The sequence below is a fragment of the Saccopteryx bilineata genome, chromosome X, assembly GCF_036850765.1.
Source record: "Saccopteryx bilineata isolate mSacBil1 chromosome X, mSacBil1_pri_phased_curated, whole genome shotgun sequence".
In the NCBI taxonomy this organism is placed as follows: Eukaryota; Metazoa; Chordata; class Mammalia; order Chiroptera; family Emballonuridae; genus Saccopteryx; species Saccopteryx bilineata.
In genome coordinates, this window is record NC_089502.1 from 76781963 (window position 1) to 76799472 (window position 17510).

General features: G+C 49.3%; 1 protein-coding gene across 1 annotated transcript; it reads left to right on the forward strand.

The window, feature by feature from the left end:
* The first annotated feature begins 630 nt into the window (after positions 1–630).
* On the forward strand, positions 631–9224 carry GJB1 (gap junction protein beta 1). The gene is made up of 2 exons (XM_066250018.1): positions 631–728; positions 7746–9224. The coding sequence occupies exon 2, from the start codon at positions 7762–7764 to the stop codon at positions 8611–8613; it is 852 nt and encodes a 283-aa protein (XP_066106115.1). The 5' UTR covers positions 631–728; positions 7746–7761; the 3' UTR covers positions 8614–9224.
* Positions 9225–17510: the final 8286 nt, after the last annotated feature.

Genomic DNA, 17510 nt, shown 5'->3' on the forward strand with positions numbered 1-17510 from the left:
TGGCAAGATCTGTTGCTGCACATGATACACTTTGTGGTCCAACTGCTTTGGCCCTGAGGGTAGAAAACCATTTTTGAAGAGGTTTTAGGCTTCTGGGGTAGGATTGAAAATACTTTGGTCCATCCCTATCCGTTCAAGACATGGACCATAGGCAGAGAGCTAAAGAGCACCCTGGTACTGCCAGGTGGGGGAAGTAGCAACATCCCTCACCTTGACCTCAAGATGTCAGTAAGCACTGCCCATGCCTTTTTCCTCCCCAGAGTCATATCCTTTTAGCGGCAAGGAGCTGTAAAGGGGGGAAAGGGAGTGCAGGAACCCTCTGCTGTTTTCCCACAGATTGACTCTATCTATGGCCAGGGGGTGAGGGAAGGTTGAGAGCTGCTGATGAGGCCAGGTCCATGCAGTTCAGTTTCCCAGCTAAGAAGAGCTAAACACAGACACATGGGTGGCAATGATGCCTCCCTCTCTCCCTCTGGGACAGGGAAGTAACTCCAAGCTATGTGACCTATCCAAACTCACTGGGAGCTCAAGGGATCAATCTTATTTAATAATTGTGTGTGGGAGGAGGTGGAGCTAGTTAATGTTTGTCTTGTTCTTCTTGGGCTGTGGGCCATATCTGGCTCGGGCCCTGGGTGTTTTTGTCCCTCCCCTGGGCTGGGCTGACAGTACCTAGTGGCACGGTGCAGACACGTCTGCAGACATTCCCGGGCAAGAGCAGCAGCAGCCAGGTGAGGACGCTGGGGGCTGAGAGAAGCGAACCAGGGGGCTCTGGCATGGCAGAGTGAGGCAGAATGGGGGGCTGGGAGGGAGGTCTGGGTCTTGCCTTCTCTTGGCCTCAGCATTCAGCCACTTCGGTCCCCTCTGTGCTTCCACCTGAGTTGGGATGAAGCCCATCCTGCCAGATGACAGGTTTGCTCAGCCTCTCTTTGTAACCCCAACTCTTCTCCTCTTTCCAGGCTTTAAGTTGTTTCTCCTTTTGTTCTTTTTATCCAGCCAAGGATTCCCCTTGTCCCCACAGGGTTGAAGTCCCAGGAAGACTTAAGAGGCCCTCTGGCACAGGGTGGCCAAGTTCACCTCTTTAGAATATTTCATGTCACAGAGGGTTAGGGTTTGGTGGGACCATTAGGCACTGCCATGTCTGCTTCCCTTCCCTGATTAGAAGGTAAAGCAGGTGTGCAGCCAACACAAGAGCCATGGGCAGGTGAGTACAGCACACTCAGTGGGCTCAGAGGGCCAGCTAGCAGGGCTGAGGTGTGGGAGTGCACATTTCCTTCTTCTAGAGGAGCCAAGCAGACTCAGCAGAGCTGGGAGTAACTGACGGTTTGGAGTTCGAAAAGACGGGTGGCCTTCCAGCTGTTGGGAAGTTGCTCCAGCTGTTAGGAATGGCATGGCAGAATGCATGGACTTAGAAAATGAGATGAGAGTAGGAGAATAGGGACAGGAAAGAGGAGTTTGGATGGATAGAGGACAGATGCGTGTGTAGCAGGGCAGTAGGGAAGGCACCTAGGTGTTGGTGAGTGACCAACAGGAACACTAACTGGAACTCCACACTTGCTTCCCGGCTGTGTAATGAGTTGCTCAGCTTCTTTGAACCTCCTCTGCCTAATCTGTGACCTGAAGATGATAAGTAACCCATATCTCAGAGGGCTGGTGTGAGGATGAGAATTAATAAACATACAGCTTTAGTGCGCAGTGAGCATTCCGTAAACGGGGGCTGTTCTAATGAGCCCAGGGAGAGAGCGAAAGGAACTCAGAGAGCTGATGGAAGAGTAGAAAGATGTAGGTTGAACAGTGAATGAGCAAGGGAGCTGACATTAGCAGGAGTTCTATGAAAAAACCATGGTAGAGCGAGATAAGGAGAAAAATGGAATGAGCTACACTAGTCCCGGCCCAAGCCTGGCTACAGAATGCATATGGTAGGGCAGAGGGAACACGTGCGGTGACCAAGGGGCTCCGCAAGCACAGGAGTCAGCGAGGCAGGGAAGGGAAAGAGGGCTGGGAGAGTCTGGTCTTAGCCATGCTAAGTTGATGAAGGCAGCCCAAAATTCAGCAGTGAATCTCAAGGAAAACCCCCTGCCCTGGCCTGGCTGGAGGTTGCCTGTGGGACGGGGAAAGGGGGTGTGGAGTTATACTCTGAGACAGGGTATAACCTCATCCAGCCCAGCCAGGCCCCTATTCACCAAACAAACAAACAAACAAACAAACAAAGAAACAAACAAAAAACACACAAATATTTGCCTGATGTGTGGTGGCCCAATGGATACAGTATCGACCTGGAATGCTGAGGTCGCCAATTCGAAACCCTGGGCTTGCCCAGTCAAGGCACATATGAGGAACAACTACTACCAGTTGATGCTTCCAACCCCCCTCCCACTTTCTTTCTAAAAACAAAACAAACAAACAAACAAAAAGACAAAAAAGATCTCCTGTAATTTGAAGGAGGGGTGGGGAGGGTGCAGAAAGAAAGAGACGGGCTTGCTGAATGTTTCTGTGCGTGCATGCGCGCGTGTGTGCGTCTGTGTGTATTTGTGTGTGCGTGCAAGCACATGTGAGAAGGAGTATGAGAATTTGAGTTGTGGGCCTGCAAAGTCCTTAAAGGAAGACAGGCTGCCAAAGGCAGCACAACATACAGAGGCTTTGAGGTCAGAGGAAAATGAGTTGGGAACTTGACTGCCATTGAGCAGCAGTGTAGCTGCCATTGAGGCTGGTTGTTGAACTTCTCTGAGACTCAACTTCCTTGTCTGAAAAATGGGGATAATACTACAGGACTGCTGTAAGGACTAAGAGCAATCTACCGATTTTGAACTGTGTTTGAGTGTTTGGGAAAATCTGAATTTGAGGACAAAGCCTGACGTGGCCAGAGATTTCTTGTCTAACTAAACATGAAGGCAAAACACGCCTGGAGCAACACAGACCATATCAATATCTGGACTTTAACCGAAAGTCACAGAAACTGTTTGGATTTCAAAATCAAGTCACGCCCCTGGATGTTTTTTAAAGCGAAACCCTTGAGATACTAATGTTGACATAGGGATCAGCTCTCCTTCTAAATGGGAGAGCAAAAGTTGAGATCCAAGTGCCCACATAAGGGTCCTTAGGGGACTGAAGGGTGCTACTGGCTAAGTCCTAGAGGGCTCAAGAAGATGATAGGTTTAAACTTTACAAGAGCCTGGAAACTCAGAGTGGCTAGGCTGTCTGTGGGGCACCCCAAGGGGCAGAGAGAAGAGAACTGAAGCTTGCTTTGGAGTTTGAGTAAGCAGTGCAAGAAAGCTAAGGAAGAGAAAACAGAACAAAGCAGGGTGCTGCAGAGAGCCCTGGGAAGGAAGGACAGGGAAAGAGTTGCCAGTTAATAGGACAGGAGAGTAGGGCTACAGGAGCATCAAAGCCATACCAGTTTTGAATCTCTCTGTTTCTAAAAACACAGAAAGAGGCCCTGGCCGGTTGGCTCAGCGGTAGAGCATTGGCCTGGCGTGCGGGGGACCCGGGTTTGATTCCCGGCCAGGGCACATAGGAGAAGCACCCATTTGCTTCTCCACCCCTCCCTTCCTCTCTGTCTCTCTCTTCCCCTCCCGCAGCCAAGGCTCCATTGGAGCAAAGATGTCCTGGGCACAGGGGATGGCTCCTTGGCCTCTGCTCCAGGCACTAGAGTAGCTCTGGTCACAGCAGAGCGACCCCCCAGAGGGGCAGAGCATCGCCCCCTGGTGGGCAGAGCTTCGCCCCTGGTGGGCGTGCCGGGTGTATCCCGGTCGGGCGCATGCAGGAGTCTGTTTGACTGTCTCTCCCATTTCCAGCTTCAAAAAGATACAAAAAAAAAATTTTTTTTAAATAAAAAAATAATAAACACAGAAAGAAAATTCTGATTCCAGCCAAGGCAGTAGAGCTTATGGAACAGAGTATGGGCTCCGGAGTCAACTTGGCCTGGCTCAAACCCCAGCTTGGTCATGTGCTAACTGTGCAATGACCCTTGTACAAGTCCCTTTACCTTTCTTTATGTCAATTTCCTCATTTGCGCCATGAGGATTCAAAATAACACCTAGCTCACAGGGTTGTTTTGAGTTTCACATGAGATAGCACATGTGCAAGGGCCTGGCACATAACAGGTGCTCAGTGAACGATTATTCTTGATATTCCTTGACCACATGCTTTTTTTTATACAGAAACAGAGAGAGAGTCAGAGAGAGGGATAGATAGGGACAGACAGGAACAGAGAGAGATGAGAAGCATCAATTATTAGTTTTTCGTTGGGACACCTTAGTTGTTCATTGATTGCTTTCTCATATGTGCCTTGACTGTGGGGCTACAGCAGACCGAGTGACCCCTTGCTTGAGCCAGCAACCCTGGGTCCAAGCTGGTGAGCTTTGCTCAAACCAGATAAGCCCACGCTCAATCAAGCAGGTGACCTCGGGGTCTCGAACCTGGGTCCTCCGCCTCCCAGTCCGACGCTTTATCCACTGCGCCACCGCCTGGTCAGGCGACCACATGCTTTTGAATCCAATGAGTTACCAGATGAAACATCTCTTCACAGTGCCCCCTGTGGCAGCTCTGTCTTCAGCACACTGGGCTGAAGCAAGGGGCAGCAAGGGATACCTGGTTCCTGCTTTTCACACAGACCCAGGCCCACAAGCGTGAACTCACTAAGAATTTTTTAAAAGATTTTTATTTATTCATTTCTAGAGAGAGAGGAGAGAGAGAAAGAGAGAGAGAAGGAAGGGGGGAGGAGTGGAAAGCATCAACTCCCATATGTGCTTTGACCAGGCAAGCCCAGGGTTTGGAACCGGCGACCTCAGTGTTCCAGGTCAACGCTTGATCCACTGCGCCACCACAGGTCAGGCTCAATAAGAATTTTTTAAAAGTTAAATGAAGAAACCTTATTCAGAGAAGTAACCTATGTCTGGTGGACCATCTCTTCATCCCTTAGTTTCTTTCATCCCATTCCCCAACTTCTCCAGTTGTTAATACCCCCCCAGCCTTTCCCCTTGAAACAGAGAGGCCCACCCAGCACTGGATATGGGGTTTCTGCTGCAACCCCCGCCCACCCCCACTCCTCACTGAGTGCAGGAAATGCCCCCCATTTCCTACAAGTTCAGGCCTGTGTGTTCTCCTCACATCCAGTTTCCTGCTTCTAGCATGACCTCCTTACAACTTAATGGTAAATGATGGGAGTTAGGGGGACCCCTTCTTGCCTACCTAAGGGATAGAGGGGAATTTGTTTATTTTTTTCTTTTTATAAATGATTTTACTTAATGATTTTAGAAAGAGAGTAAGAGAGAGACAGACAAACAGGCAGGGACATCAATCTGTTCCTATATGTGCCCTGACCTGCCAGGGATCAAACCGGCAACCTTTATGCTGGGGTCAACACTAGATGAGAACTTCTTCCCTAGAGCAGCTGGCAAGCTTGGGAAACCAGGAGGTTACAGTGTACACTTGACATTGGGGGCAGGGCAACAACGGAATAGTCTGTTCTGTCTCAGGTGGACACAATAGGTCAATAACAGCACTGGGAAGAAAAAAGAGGGATATTGAATTTGGCAACCCACTGCGTCCGGCAAAGCATTGCTTTCTCTTCCTGGTAAGGTTCTTACTTCCCTTGATCAGCAACTATGAAAGTGGGGCTGGGCTAAGAACTTTAGCAGGTTGCTTTATTGAACATCACAATAACCCTGGATATTAAGGCCATTTAGAGATGAGCAAGCGGGCTCTGAGGAGTTTAGTCACTAGCCCAAGGTTGTATTAGGTGCAGAACCAGGATTCAAATCCACAGCTATATGACTCATACCTGTTCCATCTTCTAACTTTCTATTTGATTGCTTAATTCTTTCTCTTTCTGGTTTATTCTCACTGTGTGCCCACCTGTCCACCCTCTATATGGGTTCACTTTCCAGAAGCTCAAAGAGAGATGGTCAGGGTAGGCTCCATGACACTGGATTTGAAATTTATTCACAAGTCAACAGCTTCCATGTTGCTTGTGCTTTTACGGGTAGCATTAGCCTTGGCTTTTGTTGTTACTATTGGCTAGCCTTGGCTTTTGCTGACACCATCTGCAAAAGCACAGGTATACTGTGGAAAGAGCCTAGACTTCTGCTTTAGATCCTTTTGTGTTTCATCCTACTCTAACACTTCCAAGCTGTGTGATCTGGAGTAACTGACTTAACTTATCTGAGCTGTAGCTTCCTCATCTGGAAAGACTAGAGTAACAGTCCTTAGAAGCTGGCTAAGTGTGTCAAAAGAAAGAATGTATGGGCCCTGGCTGGATAGATCGGTTGGTTGGAGCATCATCCCAATATGCAAAGGTTGCCGGTTCAATCTTTGGTCAAGGCACATATAGAAAACAGCTCTATGGCCTGACCTGGTGGTGGCACAGTGGATAGAGCGTCAGACTGGGATGCGGAAGGACCCCGGTTCGAGACCCCAAGGTCGCCAGCTTGAGTGCAGGCTCATCTGGTTTGAGCGAGGCTCACCAGCTTGGACCCAAGGTTGCTGGCTCCAGCAAGGGGTTGCTCAGCCTGCTGAAGGCCCGCGGTCAAGGCACATGTGAGAAAGCAATCAATGAACAACTAAGGTGTTGCAACGCGCAATGAAAAACTAATGATTGATGCTTCTAATCTCTCTCTGTTACTGTCTGTCTGTCCCTGTCTATCCCTCTCTCTGACTCACTCTCTGTCTCTGTAAAAAATAAATAAAGAAAGAAAGAAAGAAAGAAAAGAAACAGCTCTATGTTTCTGCCTTTCTCCCTTCCTCTCTCTCTAAAATCAATCAATAAAGAAAAAATAAAGAAACAATGTCTAGGGAAACACGCAACACAGTTCCTAGCTTGATGAATATGAGCTCTCTTTCCTCTCCTCTAGCTCACCCATACTGTGGAGGAGATCTAAGCCTAAGAAAAGTCCCACCGACCTTAAGTTTCTAGTAGGGTATGGGGAAGGGCCTCAGCCAAGAGCGCCCTGGTTCCCTCGGGTCCCCTCTTACATGTACCTGTGTTTGTTTCATCTCCTCCCCCTCCACCATGGTCATTCTTCTGGTGGGGCTATGGGGCGGGTGCGGCGATGGGCCGGGCGGGCACAGAACAGGTGGGTGCAGGCTGGGTGTCCGACGCTGGGACACAAGTGCTCTGTGTATAGGGTGGGCGGAAGTCAGGGCGTTTGATCTGAATTCTAAAGGGCGTTGTTCAGAGCTCTACAAAGATCCCATTGTGCAGACTCTGGGTATAAAGTAGCATATGACTCCCCAGCACCGGGCGGTGATGAATTGGGACGCAGGCGCGGACCCAGAGACCACTCCCCCGGCGCAGACATGAGACCATAGGGGACCTGTCTGGGTGGCCTCAGGGATAGGCGCTCCCCAAGGTAATGGGGCTTTGTGGGCTTGCCCCACGTCCAGAGTTAAGGAAGTGGAGGATAGGGAGCTAAAGAGGACAGTTAAAGGCAGAACAAGATGGGCCTGGCAAAGAAAGGGGCTAGGCAGGAAAGAATGTCGGATAAAAGAAAGAAGGGAGATGGCGCTCAGGGAAGTCAAGTCAAGTGAGTGAATGAGGAGGAGGGGGACAGGGAGGGGTGCGGGGGAGGGAGAGGAAGGAGGAGGGGAGAGGCTGGCAGGAGCAATGGGGTGATGAGGAAGCCTATGACTATCCCTCCTTTCCTGCCGCTGCCTCTTGGAAGGGCTAAGGGAGGTGTCAGGCGGCGTCAGGGTGGCTGGCCTTCCGTCCCAGCTCTCTGACAGTGTGCTGTGTGGCTCGTGTCTTGCAGGTGTGAATGAGGCAGGATGAACTGGGCGGGCTTGTACACCTTGCTCAGTGGCGTGAACCGGCACTCTACTGCCATTGGCCGAGTATGGCTGTCAGTCATCTTCATCTTCAGAATCATGGTGCTGGTGGTGGCTGCAGAGAGTGTGTGGGGTGACGAGAAGTCCTCCTTCATCTGCAACACCCTGCAGCCCGGCTGCAACAGCGTCTGCTACGACCACTTCTTCCCCATTTCCCACGTGCGCCTGTGGTCTCTGCAACTCATCCTGGTGTCCACCCCCGCCCTCCTCGTGGCCATGCACGTGGCTCACCAGCAGCACATAGAAAAGAAAATGCTGCGACTGGAGGGCCATGGGGACCCCCTGCACCTGGAGGAGGTGAAGAGACACAAGGTCCACATCTCAGGGACACTGTGGTGGACCTACATCATCAGCGTGGTCTTCCGACTACTGTTCGAGGCCGCCTTCATGTACGTCTTTTATCTACTGTACCCTGGCTACGCCATGGTGCGCCTTGTCAAGTGTGAGGCCTACCCCTGCCCCAACACAGTGGACTGCTTTGTGTCTCGCCCCACGGAGAAAACAGTCTTCACCGTCTTCATGCTGGTCACCTCCGGCATCTGCATCATCCTCAACGTGGCCGAGGTGGTGTACCTCATCATCCGGGCCTGCGCCCGGCGCGCACGGCGCCGCTCCAACCCGCCGTCCCGCAAGGGCTCGGGCTTCGGCCACCGCCTGTCTCCTGAATTCAAGCAGAATGAGATCAACAAGCTGCTGAGTGACCAGGACGGCTCCCTGAAGGACATACTGCGACGCAGCCCAGGCACCGGGGCCGGGCTGGCCGAGAAGGGCGACCGGTGCTCCGCCTGCTGATGCCACAGACCGGGCAACCTCCCACCCGGCCCACGTGGCCCGGCCTGTGCCCCTCTCCCCTGCAGGGGCACCGGGAGGCCCCCGGCAACACCTCCCTTCCCTCCTTACTCCCCTTTCCCCGCGGCCTTCTGTCTGAGGGGCAGAGGGGGTGTAGCCTGAGGCCACCAGAGCCCGCTCACGTTACTGAGGGCGTGGGCCACCCTGGCGGCTTGTACCCCTCCTCTTCCCTCTCCCTCTCCCTGGGACCACTGCCCCCCCCCCCCAGAGACAGGGCGCTCTGACAGCGTCTCCAATTATGAAACTAATCTTAACCCTGTGCTGTCAGATGCCCTGTTTCTGGAGTGACATTGGTGAGGATGGAAGTGGTGAACAAGTGGAGCGCAGGGAGGGCGCCCTGTGGATGGAGAGGGAGGGCAGCGAGGAAAGGAGCAGTACCCCGCGGGCCTCACCTGGGCCTGGGGAAGGGAGGGGCTGCCTGAGCTAGGCCCCAAGACCAGAAGCAGACAGATAAACAGCAGTGGGGGTTGGTCAGGGCTGCCTTTGCCCCTAGTCCCCAAGGCCTCTCTCTGCCTGAAATGTTATACATTAAACAGGATTTTACAGTAAATGAACGAGGAGGTGGCTGGCCTGTGTGTTTGTCAAGTTCTTTGTCCTGAAACCTCTGACCTCCCGGGGCTGAGCTGGCCCTGCCTTTTGCTGATCAAGAAAGGAAGGGGAGAAAGACTAATGATTTGAGGAGCCAAAGCTGCAAATAAGGAACCACTGCCCTCCTGGCCCACAGGGGTGACCCTGGGCTCTTCTCTCCTGGGTTCTGTTATTTTGGCTTTTGGATTTTCTGGTTGTTTGTTACACTTTTTAAATAATAGCTTTGCTAGGATCTAATTCACTTATTCCCTTTCTCTGATTTTAGTTTTGTTTACCCATTTTAAGTATACAGTTTATTGAATTTTGGTAATTGTATACAGTTTTGTAAATGTGACCACAACATATTATAAAACATTAACATTACCTCAAAAAATTTCCTTGGACCCTTCTGATTTTGGAAAGATAAGAATAACAATTTGCTCTGGAGAAACAGAAAATGGTAGAGAGATGTTGCAGGTCTTAGAGTGGAGCGCCCATTCCTCAGGCACCTCTGTGAAGCCTCCTCCTCTGTGCTCCTGAAAGTAGCCTCCTTCCTCCTTTGAAATTCAGCATTCTAAGCAAACAAATGCCCCATAGGCCACCCATCCAATTGTACAGTGACTTTGACCCCTTTCTTCTGGACCTAGCCCCTAATTCACCCCCCTCCCCAGTTTCCTTCCCTCAAGGATCAGTGCCACCCACCTCAGCGATGTCTCCACCGCAGGTCAAACATTCATAACATTCTCAGTTTCTTCACCTGGCATGCTCTCCAAGCAGCAGATAGCCTCCCCTCCCCCTGTCAGCTGTGGTGAGAAAAGTCCCAGGCTGGGACTTGACAAAGCTGTGTTCTAGTCCTGCTTCAATCACTTACTAGCAAGGCATACCTTTCCCCAAGTCTCAGTTTCCCTGTGAACAAATAGGGCTGGCCTCACACATCTCCACTCTCCCTTTAATACTCTATGTCTCTGGGATTCTGAAAAGACTTCCCAGCCTCATGGGGTTTCCCATCTCAGAATTGTTGCCCTCACCAATGGTCCCTCAGAGTAAAAGTTTCCCCCACAGCAAACTTCTCTCCTCAGCTTCCTGATTTTCTAACAGATAAAAAAATGACTTGTCATTCCCTCTCAGAGTGCTCTGACTCCATGTGGGAAGTATGGAAAGGAAGAGAAAATCAGGCATATTCTTATCAGAATTGCTCTCCTCTGCAAACAGGCTCTCCTTCCCACAGAAAGCACGTAACGTGTCCTCACTTGAGGCTGTTTCTCCTTCAGGAAAAAAAAAAGCAGAGTAAGTGGTCCTTTCCCCCACATTCAGCAATCCAACAAAGAGCTTCCTTTCTCTTAAAAGAAAGACAGACCTTTCCTTTCTTCTTAGAAAGCCATCAGGAGAAAGGTTTTCTTTTTTAAATTCCATCACGTCCCATATGGAACAGCGTTGCCCTCCCCACACTGAGAAATGCTAAATCCATCATCATCTCAGAAATCTTTCTTTTCAAATGATTCTACGAATTCCCTTTGGAAAGAGGCTTCAACTCCAGATCAAGGCTTTCTTCTCCAGGGGGCAGTGGTGGGACAATAAAGCCACTTCTGGCTGTTACAGCCGGAAGGAAAGCAGGCTCTTACTCTTGTATCCTGTTAAGCAGGTGGGAGCAGGCCGAAGGAAGCTTGTGCAGAGCCTGTGTGTGGCAGGGAGGGAGGGAGATGAGCAAAGATAACCCAGGACTGACTTAAAAAAATGATTGATTGCTTTTAGAGAAAAAGAAGAAGGAAGAGAGAGAGAAACATGAATTTGTTGTTGGACTCTTGCATGTGCCCCAAATGGAGACTGAACCTGCAACCTTGGTGTATCAAGAGACTCTCTAGCCGGTCGTGGTGGCGCGCGCCTGTAGTCCCAGCTACTCGGGAGGCTGAGGCGGGAGGATCGCTTGAGCCCAGGAGTTCTGGGCTGTAGTGCGCTATGCCGATCAGGTGTCTGCACTAAGTTCGGCATCAATATGGTGACCTCCGGGAGCGAGGGACCACCAGGTTGCCTAAGGAGGGGTGAACCGGCCCAGGCTGGAAATGGAGCAGGTCAAAACTCCCGTGCTGATCAGTAGTGGGATCGCGCCTGTGAATAGCCACTGCACTCCAGCCTGAGTAACATAGCAAGACCCCGTCTCTTAAAAAAAAAAAGAGAGAGAGAGACTCTAGCCAACTGAGCTACAGGGCCAAGGCAGGTCTGACTTTTTTGAGGCTTTGGTCACAAGAGCATAAGTGAGAAACAGGAGGCAAGTGGAGTGTACACTGTCTACTGTGTGACAGGCATTACATTGGAATAAGGCAGGGGTCAGGAACCTATGGCTCGCTAGCCAGATGTGGCTCTTTTGATGGCTGCATCTGGCTCGCAGACAAATCTTTAACAAAAAAAATAATAACGTTAAAAATATAAAATATTCTTATGTATTACAATTCATTCATTTCCTACTGCTCATGTTCATGGTTGCGGGTGGCTGGAGCCAATCACAGCTGTCCTCCGGGACAATACCAAAATTTTAAAAATATTTTATTTATTGATTTTTAGAGAGAGGGGAGAGAGAGAGAGAGAGAGAGAGAGAGAGAGAGAGAGAGAAAGGGGAGGAGCAGGAAGCATCAACTCCCATATGTGCCTTAACCAGGCAAGCCCAGGGTTTTGAACCGGCAACCTCAGTGTTCCAGGTCGATGCTTTATCCCACTGCACCACCACAGGTCAGGCCACAACACCAAGTTTTTATTGGATAATGCATAACATACTCGGGTCGTTGTATGGCTCTCACGGAATTACATTTTAAAATATGTTGTGTTTATGGCTCTCTCAGCCAAAAAGGTTCCTGACCCCTGGAATGAGGAGACCTGGGTCTTCCCTCGGACACATTATACTTACCTTCTCTGAGTCTCAGTCTCCTCATCTGCAATATAGGCTTGATAATAACCTTTCCACCTGTGTCACAGAGCTTCTGTGACAGTCAAACAAGATTTGCTGAAAAGCTGGTTATAGACTGGAAAGTACGGTAAGATGGTATCAGAAGCACTAAGCCCACAGCCTTAGGGCGTGCTAAAACTCACAACAAGCCAGAAAGGAGTGAGGCTGGTTAAGTTAGGCTGGAGGGAGTTGAAATCACTTGGCAATAATAGGGTTGGCTCCCCCAGGGAACCCCAGAAGTCCAAACAGCAAAGTCCAGGAGTTGTTGCAAACTCCTCTTGAGCATGATCCATCTAAGGGTTAATATTCAAGGAGTCTGAAAGGAGGCAGAAAAAAACCTAATAACGGCAGTTTCTAATACACTCTATTACATTAGATTGGTCTTTTAGAGAAATTTGTGGCGAGATACCAGGAGATGGGGAAAAAGGTCAGAGAGTTAGCTCCTCGATGAAGGGGCAGGCTGACCTAGAAGAGTAGTCAAAGTCCCAGCTAGCTGAGATGGAATTTCAAAGCAGGCTGCAGTATCCATAGAGAATTGGCATGGCAACCATGAACTGATTCAGAGACCCAATCAGATAGCTTGGGTGCCCAGAGTGGCAGCAACAGGAAATGTCTGTACCATTTACTCATTTCAAATACTTAAATGTCAGGCCTAACCTATGGCATAGATGGGGCTACAAATACCCATCAACCTGGCCCCCTTTGATTGCTGGAAGAGGCCAGGTGGAGCCTGACAGTTGGGGAAAGGACTGGGTCACTCTAAGGAAGGAGAATAAAGCAGGCACAAAGCATGACATTTGAGAGAGCGTGATGATGATTTCAGATTTAGCTCAATAATCTGCTGTGCAGGGTTTAAGGAGTGGAATGTCTAGAGGGGAGTGGGAAAGATAAACTATGACCAGCTTAGGATGGGCCTTATATGTCACTGTAAGGGGCTAAGACCATCCTCTAGGTAGTGGACACCATTGAGGGTTTTTAGTGGGGGAGTGCCAGTTCCAGATTTTTGGGTTGGGAGCTCACTCTGGCAGCCGCACAGAAGGTAGATTCGGGATTGGGAAGAGGAAACAGAGTGGCCACCTGTGTACCACCCAAGTAGGGCCTGTGAGACTTGGCCAGTGGCGGAAGGACTAAGAAGACAAAGGTGACAGGCGTTTTGGATGTAAAATCTACAACGGGACTTGATGTCTGAATGTGGGGAGATGGAGGAGCTAAAGATAATTTGGACATTTCCTGCCCCCGCCCCTTGACGGGCAGATACCTAATCATCCAAGACTCAGCTCAAATACCATTTACTATGTGAAGTTTCCTACTCTTCCGTCAGCTCGGTTTCCTCATCTGTCACACAAAGATAAAGATAGCCCCTATGCCACAGGGCTGTAGTGTGGATTAAGTGTGCTAATTATTTATAAGGCACTTGGAATGTATAAGTGCCCAGTTAATGGCAAATTCTATACAACTGTGAGCTGTTAGGGTTTCATCTTGCTATCTCTACCACCCTCCATCTATTCACCAACGTTCTCAAACGCTGAGCTAGACTCTTTGCCACACCTAATTAACATGCTTTCCTGACTATTTAGTTGTCACTCGCCATGTGTGTGTGCTTAAGGAAGCAAGTCTGCAAGTTTTCCTACACATATCGCAATACATATGACCACATTTGTGTATATATGTGGCAGAATGGCTGTGAAAGGCATCTTAATTATTTTTTAAACTTATTTCTTTATTTTAGAGAGAGAGGAAGTGAGAGAGAGAGAGAGAGGAAAATGTTGACTTGTTGTTCCACTTATTTATGCATTTATTGGTTGATTTTTGGATGTGCCCTGACCGGGGATCAAACCCACAACCTTGGTGTATCGGGACGATGCTCTTATCAACTGAGCTACCCAGCTAGGGCATTAATTCTTGATGTAGTTTTCATGAAAAGGATGTGTTTCAACCATACTATAGTCTAAAAGTATATTATCAGACTTAGAAATCACTTAGGTGGCTGAAAGGAAAGGAGACTGTCTGTGGAACACATAGTATGGACCAGATTTGGTAATAAATTAAGCACTTACTACACAATCTCAGTAATGGTGAGGTAACTATTGAATATTATGATAGCCATACATGTAGATGAGGGAACGGAGGTTTAGAGAAGGTAAGTAATGTATCCAAAGCTTGCACAGCTTAAAGCTGCAGAGCTCGAATTAAAATGTAGACCTATGCTAATCCAAAATCTGTACTGTCTCCTTTCCACCAAAGTAGCCAGCCTGTGCTGCCTTGGGGAGTGTTTCAGGACACAGGGGTGCGGTGAGGGCGGAGAAGCTCACTATGAAACAGTATGCCTAACAATATTAACCTGCTGGGAAATGAAGCATGCATTTGGGGATCCCTAAGGTCAAGGGTGAGAACTGGTGGGGTTTACAAAGGCTGATCCTGATTTAGGGGTTTGGAGGGTAGGGGTTCTGACTGACTGTCTCTTCCCATCATCCCTGCACTTCCCAAGTTGCCTTGCTTCACGGGGATGGACGATTTCTGGCTCTTACTCCAGGCAGAACTCTCTGGAGAAGACCTCTTGCTCCAGCGTGTCCTTCCCTGAAGGAGGGTGCTCCTCCTTCCCTCGACTTTCACCAGCTTTCACAGTCAAGCTGGTTTTCCAGCAGTCTCCCCTTGTCCCGTGCCCTTCAGCCCCAACCGTCCCTTCAAGGGACAAAGCCTTTCATTCTGCAATGAGAGATATAAGTCTTGAAATGCAGGTGCTTTGGACAATGCCAACCTAAACTCAGTCACGCTAAAATAGAATCAGTAAGCTGACAAACAATGCCTGGTGATGCTGCTTCCCAAATCTTTTTCAGGTCCCACTCCTCCTAGCTGCTTTTCTTCAGCACCTCACACACCTCCCTTGGAGCCTTGCTCATCGTGCGGACAATGAAAGCTAATGTGTGTAAGCACTTGTCATGTGCTGGGCACTGACCAGTAACTCCCTCACCCTCGCCACTGGTTGAGATAGGCACCTTTACTGCCCCCATTTAATGACGAGAAAACTGAAGTCCACGTTGGTTAAGTAACTCGCCCAGGCCACACAGAAAGAATGGGCTAAGCCCGAAAACTGGAACTCATGTCTGTCAAATGCTGGAGGCAGAGCATGGAACATTTCTGTTCCACTGCCCCCCTGTAACTAGCCTCCTGGGTTTCTTCAGCACCCACTTCTCCCACACCTCACCCAGACATGCTAGCGCCACCTCAAAACCTGCAGCACACCCTGCTGTTTCTTTCTGAACATCCTTTACTGGCTTTCCATCGTGTTGGAAAAAGCATGACCACTCCGGTTTGCCAGGACCAGGTCTTCCTCAGGATGCTGGACTTCCGCTGCTAAAACTGGGAAGTTCCTGGGCAAATCAAGATGGGTGGTCGTTCTAGCAGGGATTGGCAGGACATTCAGTGCCTTTCTTTATTAAATTTTTGCAGAGACTTTATTATTAATTTTAGAGAATGGAGAGAGAGAAAGGCGGGAATGGGGGAAAGAGCAGGAAGGATCAACTCCTTGCTTCTCGTATGTGCTTTGACCAGGCAAGTTTGGGGATTTCGAACCAGAGACCTCAGCATTCCAGGTTGATGGTTTATCCCCTGCGCCACCACAGGCCAGGCACTTCTTTTAATTTTTAATTTTATTTATTAATTGATTTGAGAGAGAGAGAGAAACATTGGTTTGTTGTTCCACTTATCATTCATTGGTTGATCTTTTTTTTTTAGATTTTATCTATCTTAGAGAGAGGAGAGAGAGAGAGAGAGAGAGAGAGAGAGAGAGAGAGAGAGAGATAACGGGGGAGGAGCAGGAAGCATCAACTCCCATATGTGCCTTGACCAGGCAAGCCCAGGGTTTCAAACTGGGGACCTCAGCATTCCAGGTCGACGGTTTATCCACTGTGCCCCCCCAGGCCAAGCCATTGGTTGATTCTTGTATGTGTCCTGACTGGAGATTGAACCCACAACCTCAGTGTATCCAAACGATACTCTTACTAACTGAGCTACTGGGCCAGGGCCCACTCAGTGCCTTCCACAACCTAATCCCTATGTTCCCAGCAATATCTCTCCCCACTGCTCACCCTTTGTACTGCCCCCTCTCCACCTCCTCTGCAGCCCAGTCACCCTGCCCTGAAGACGCTCCATGTTCTCACACACTTCCACACCTTCGCGCACACTGACTGAGTGAGCCTGCATCTTTACTCTGCCTGGCAAGCTATGCCCACTCTATATGAAAGCCCAGCTCCTGTGTCACCTCTGTGGGCTTGCTTTCCTGGTAGAGAATGAGTAACAATTATATTCTGCCATGGCCATTTTATTGACATGAGTTCCCCAGGGTTGGGACTAGGATGAAGCCATTGAGGCAGCCAGGGCACAGCATTTCAGGAGGCATTCACTCTCAGGGTTGCGCGAATGCCGACCCTGGACTGGCATGACCCGGGCAGCGAGGGAGTACAATGAAGTACCCCCTGGGTACTTTCATTGAGTGCCCTAGTCCTAGCCTTGGTCCTCTTTATCAGACCAGAGACTTCTGAAGAGCAGACTCCAAGTTCTTACTCATCTTTATCTCCCTAGTGACTAGCACAAGGCTGGGCACAGAGTAGAAATCTAGTTGAACAAATGACATCAGACCCTTCTCTGTTCCAGCAGGGGAAGGAGGTAGGAGAGCCAGGTGGATTTGGGCCCTGTTGATGATGGAAGAGGGAGAAGGCAAATTTCATAGACTTCGTCTTGGCCTGGGGTCTGAGGACAACTTTTCATCAGGTGGTTCTACCTTTGGCATCTAGCAGATTTGGGGCTTTTCCCATCTCTCTGGTTTCTCCCTCAGCTCCTTTCTTTTGTTAACTGGAGATATTCTCCAATGTACCATTTTTTTCTCTTCTCTCTTTATTCTATTCCCCTCACTCAGTGATCTTGTCTCCTCCCAGAGCTTCGGCTAGGAGCTTCCTGCTGATGACTTCTGAATTGACACCCCATGTATTATGCTAAGTGAAATAAGTCAGACAGAAAAACAAATACTGTATAATCTCACTTATATGTGTAATCTAAGGAAGCTAGCCTGACCTGTGGTGGCGCAGTGGATAAAGCCTCGACCTAGAACACTGAGGTTGCCGGTTCAAAACCCTGGGCTTGCCTGGTCAAGGCACATATGGGAGTTGATGCTTCCTGCCTCTCCCCCCTCCTCTCTCTCTCTCTCTCTCTCTCTCTCTCTCTTTCTCTCTAAAATGAATAAAGTCTTTTAAAAAAATTTTTTAAAGAGGCTGGACTTGCCCTGGCTGGTGAGCTCAGTTGGTTAGAGCATTGTCTTGAAACACCAAAGTTACAGGTT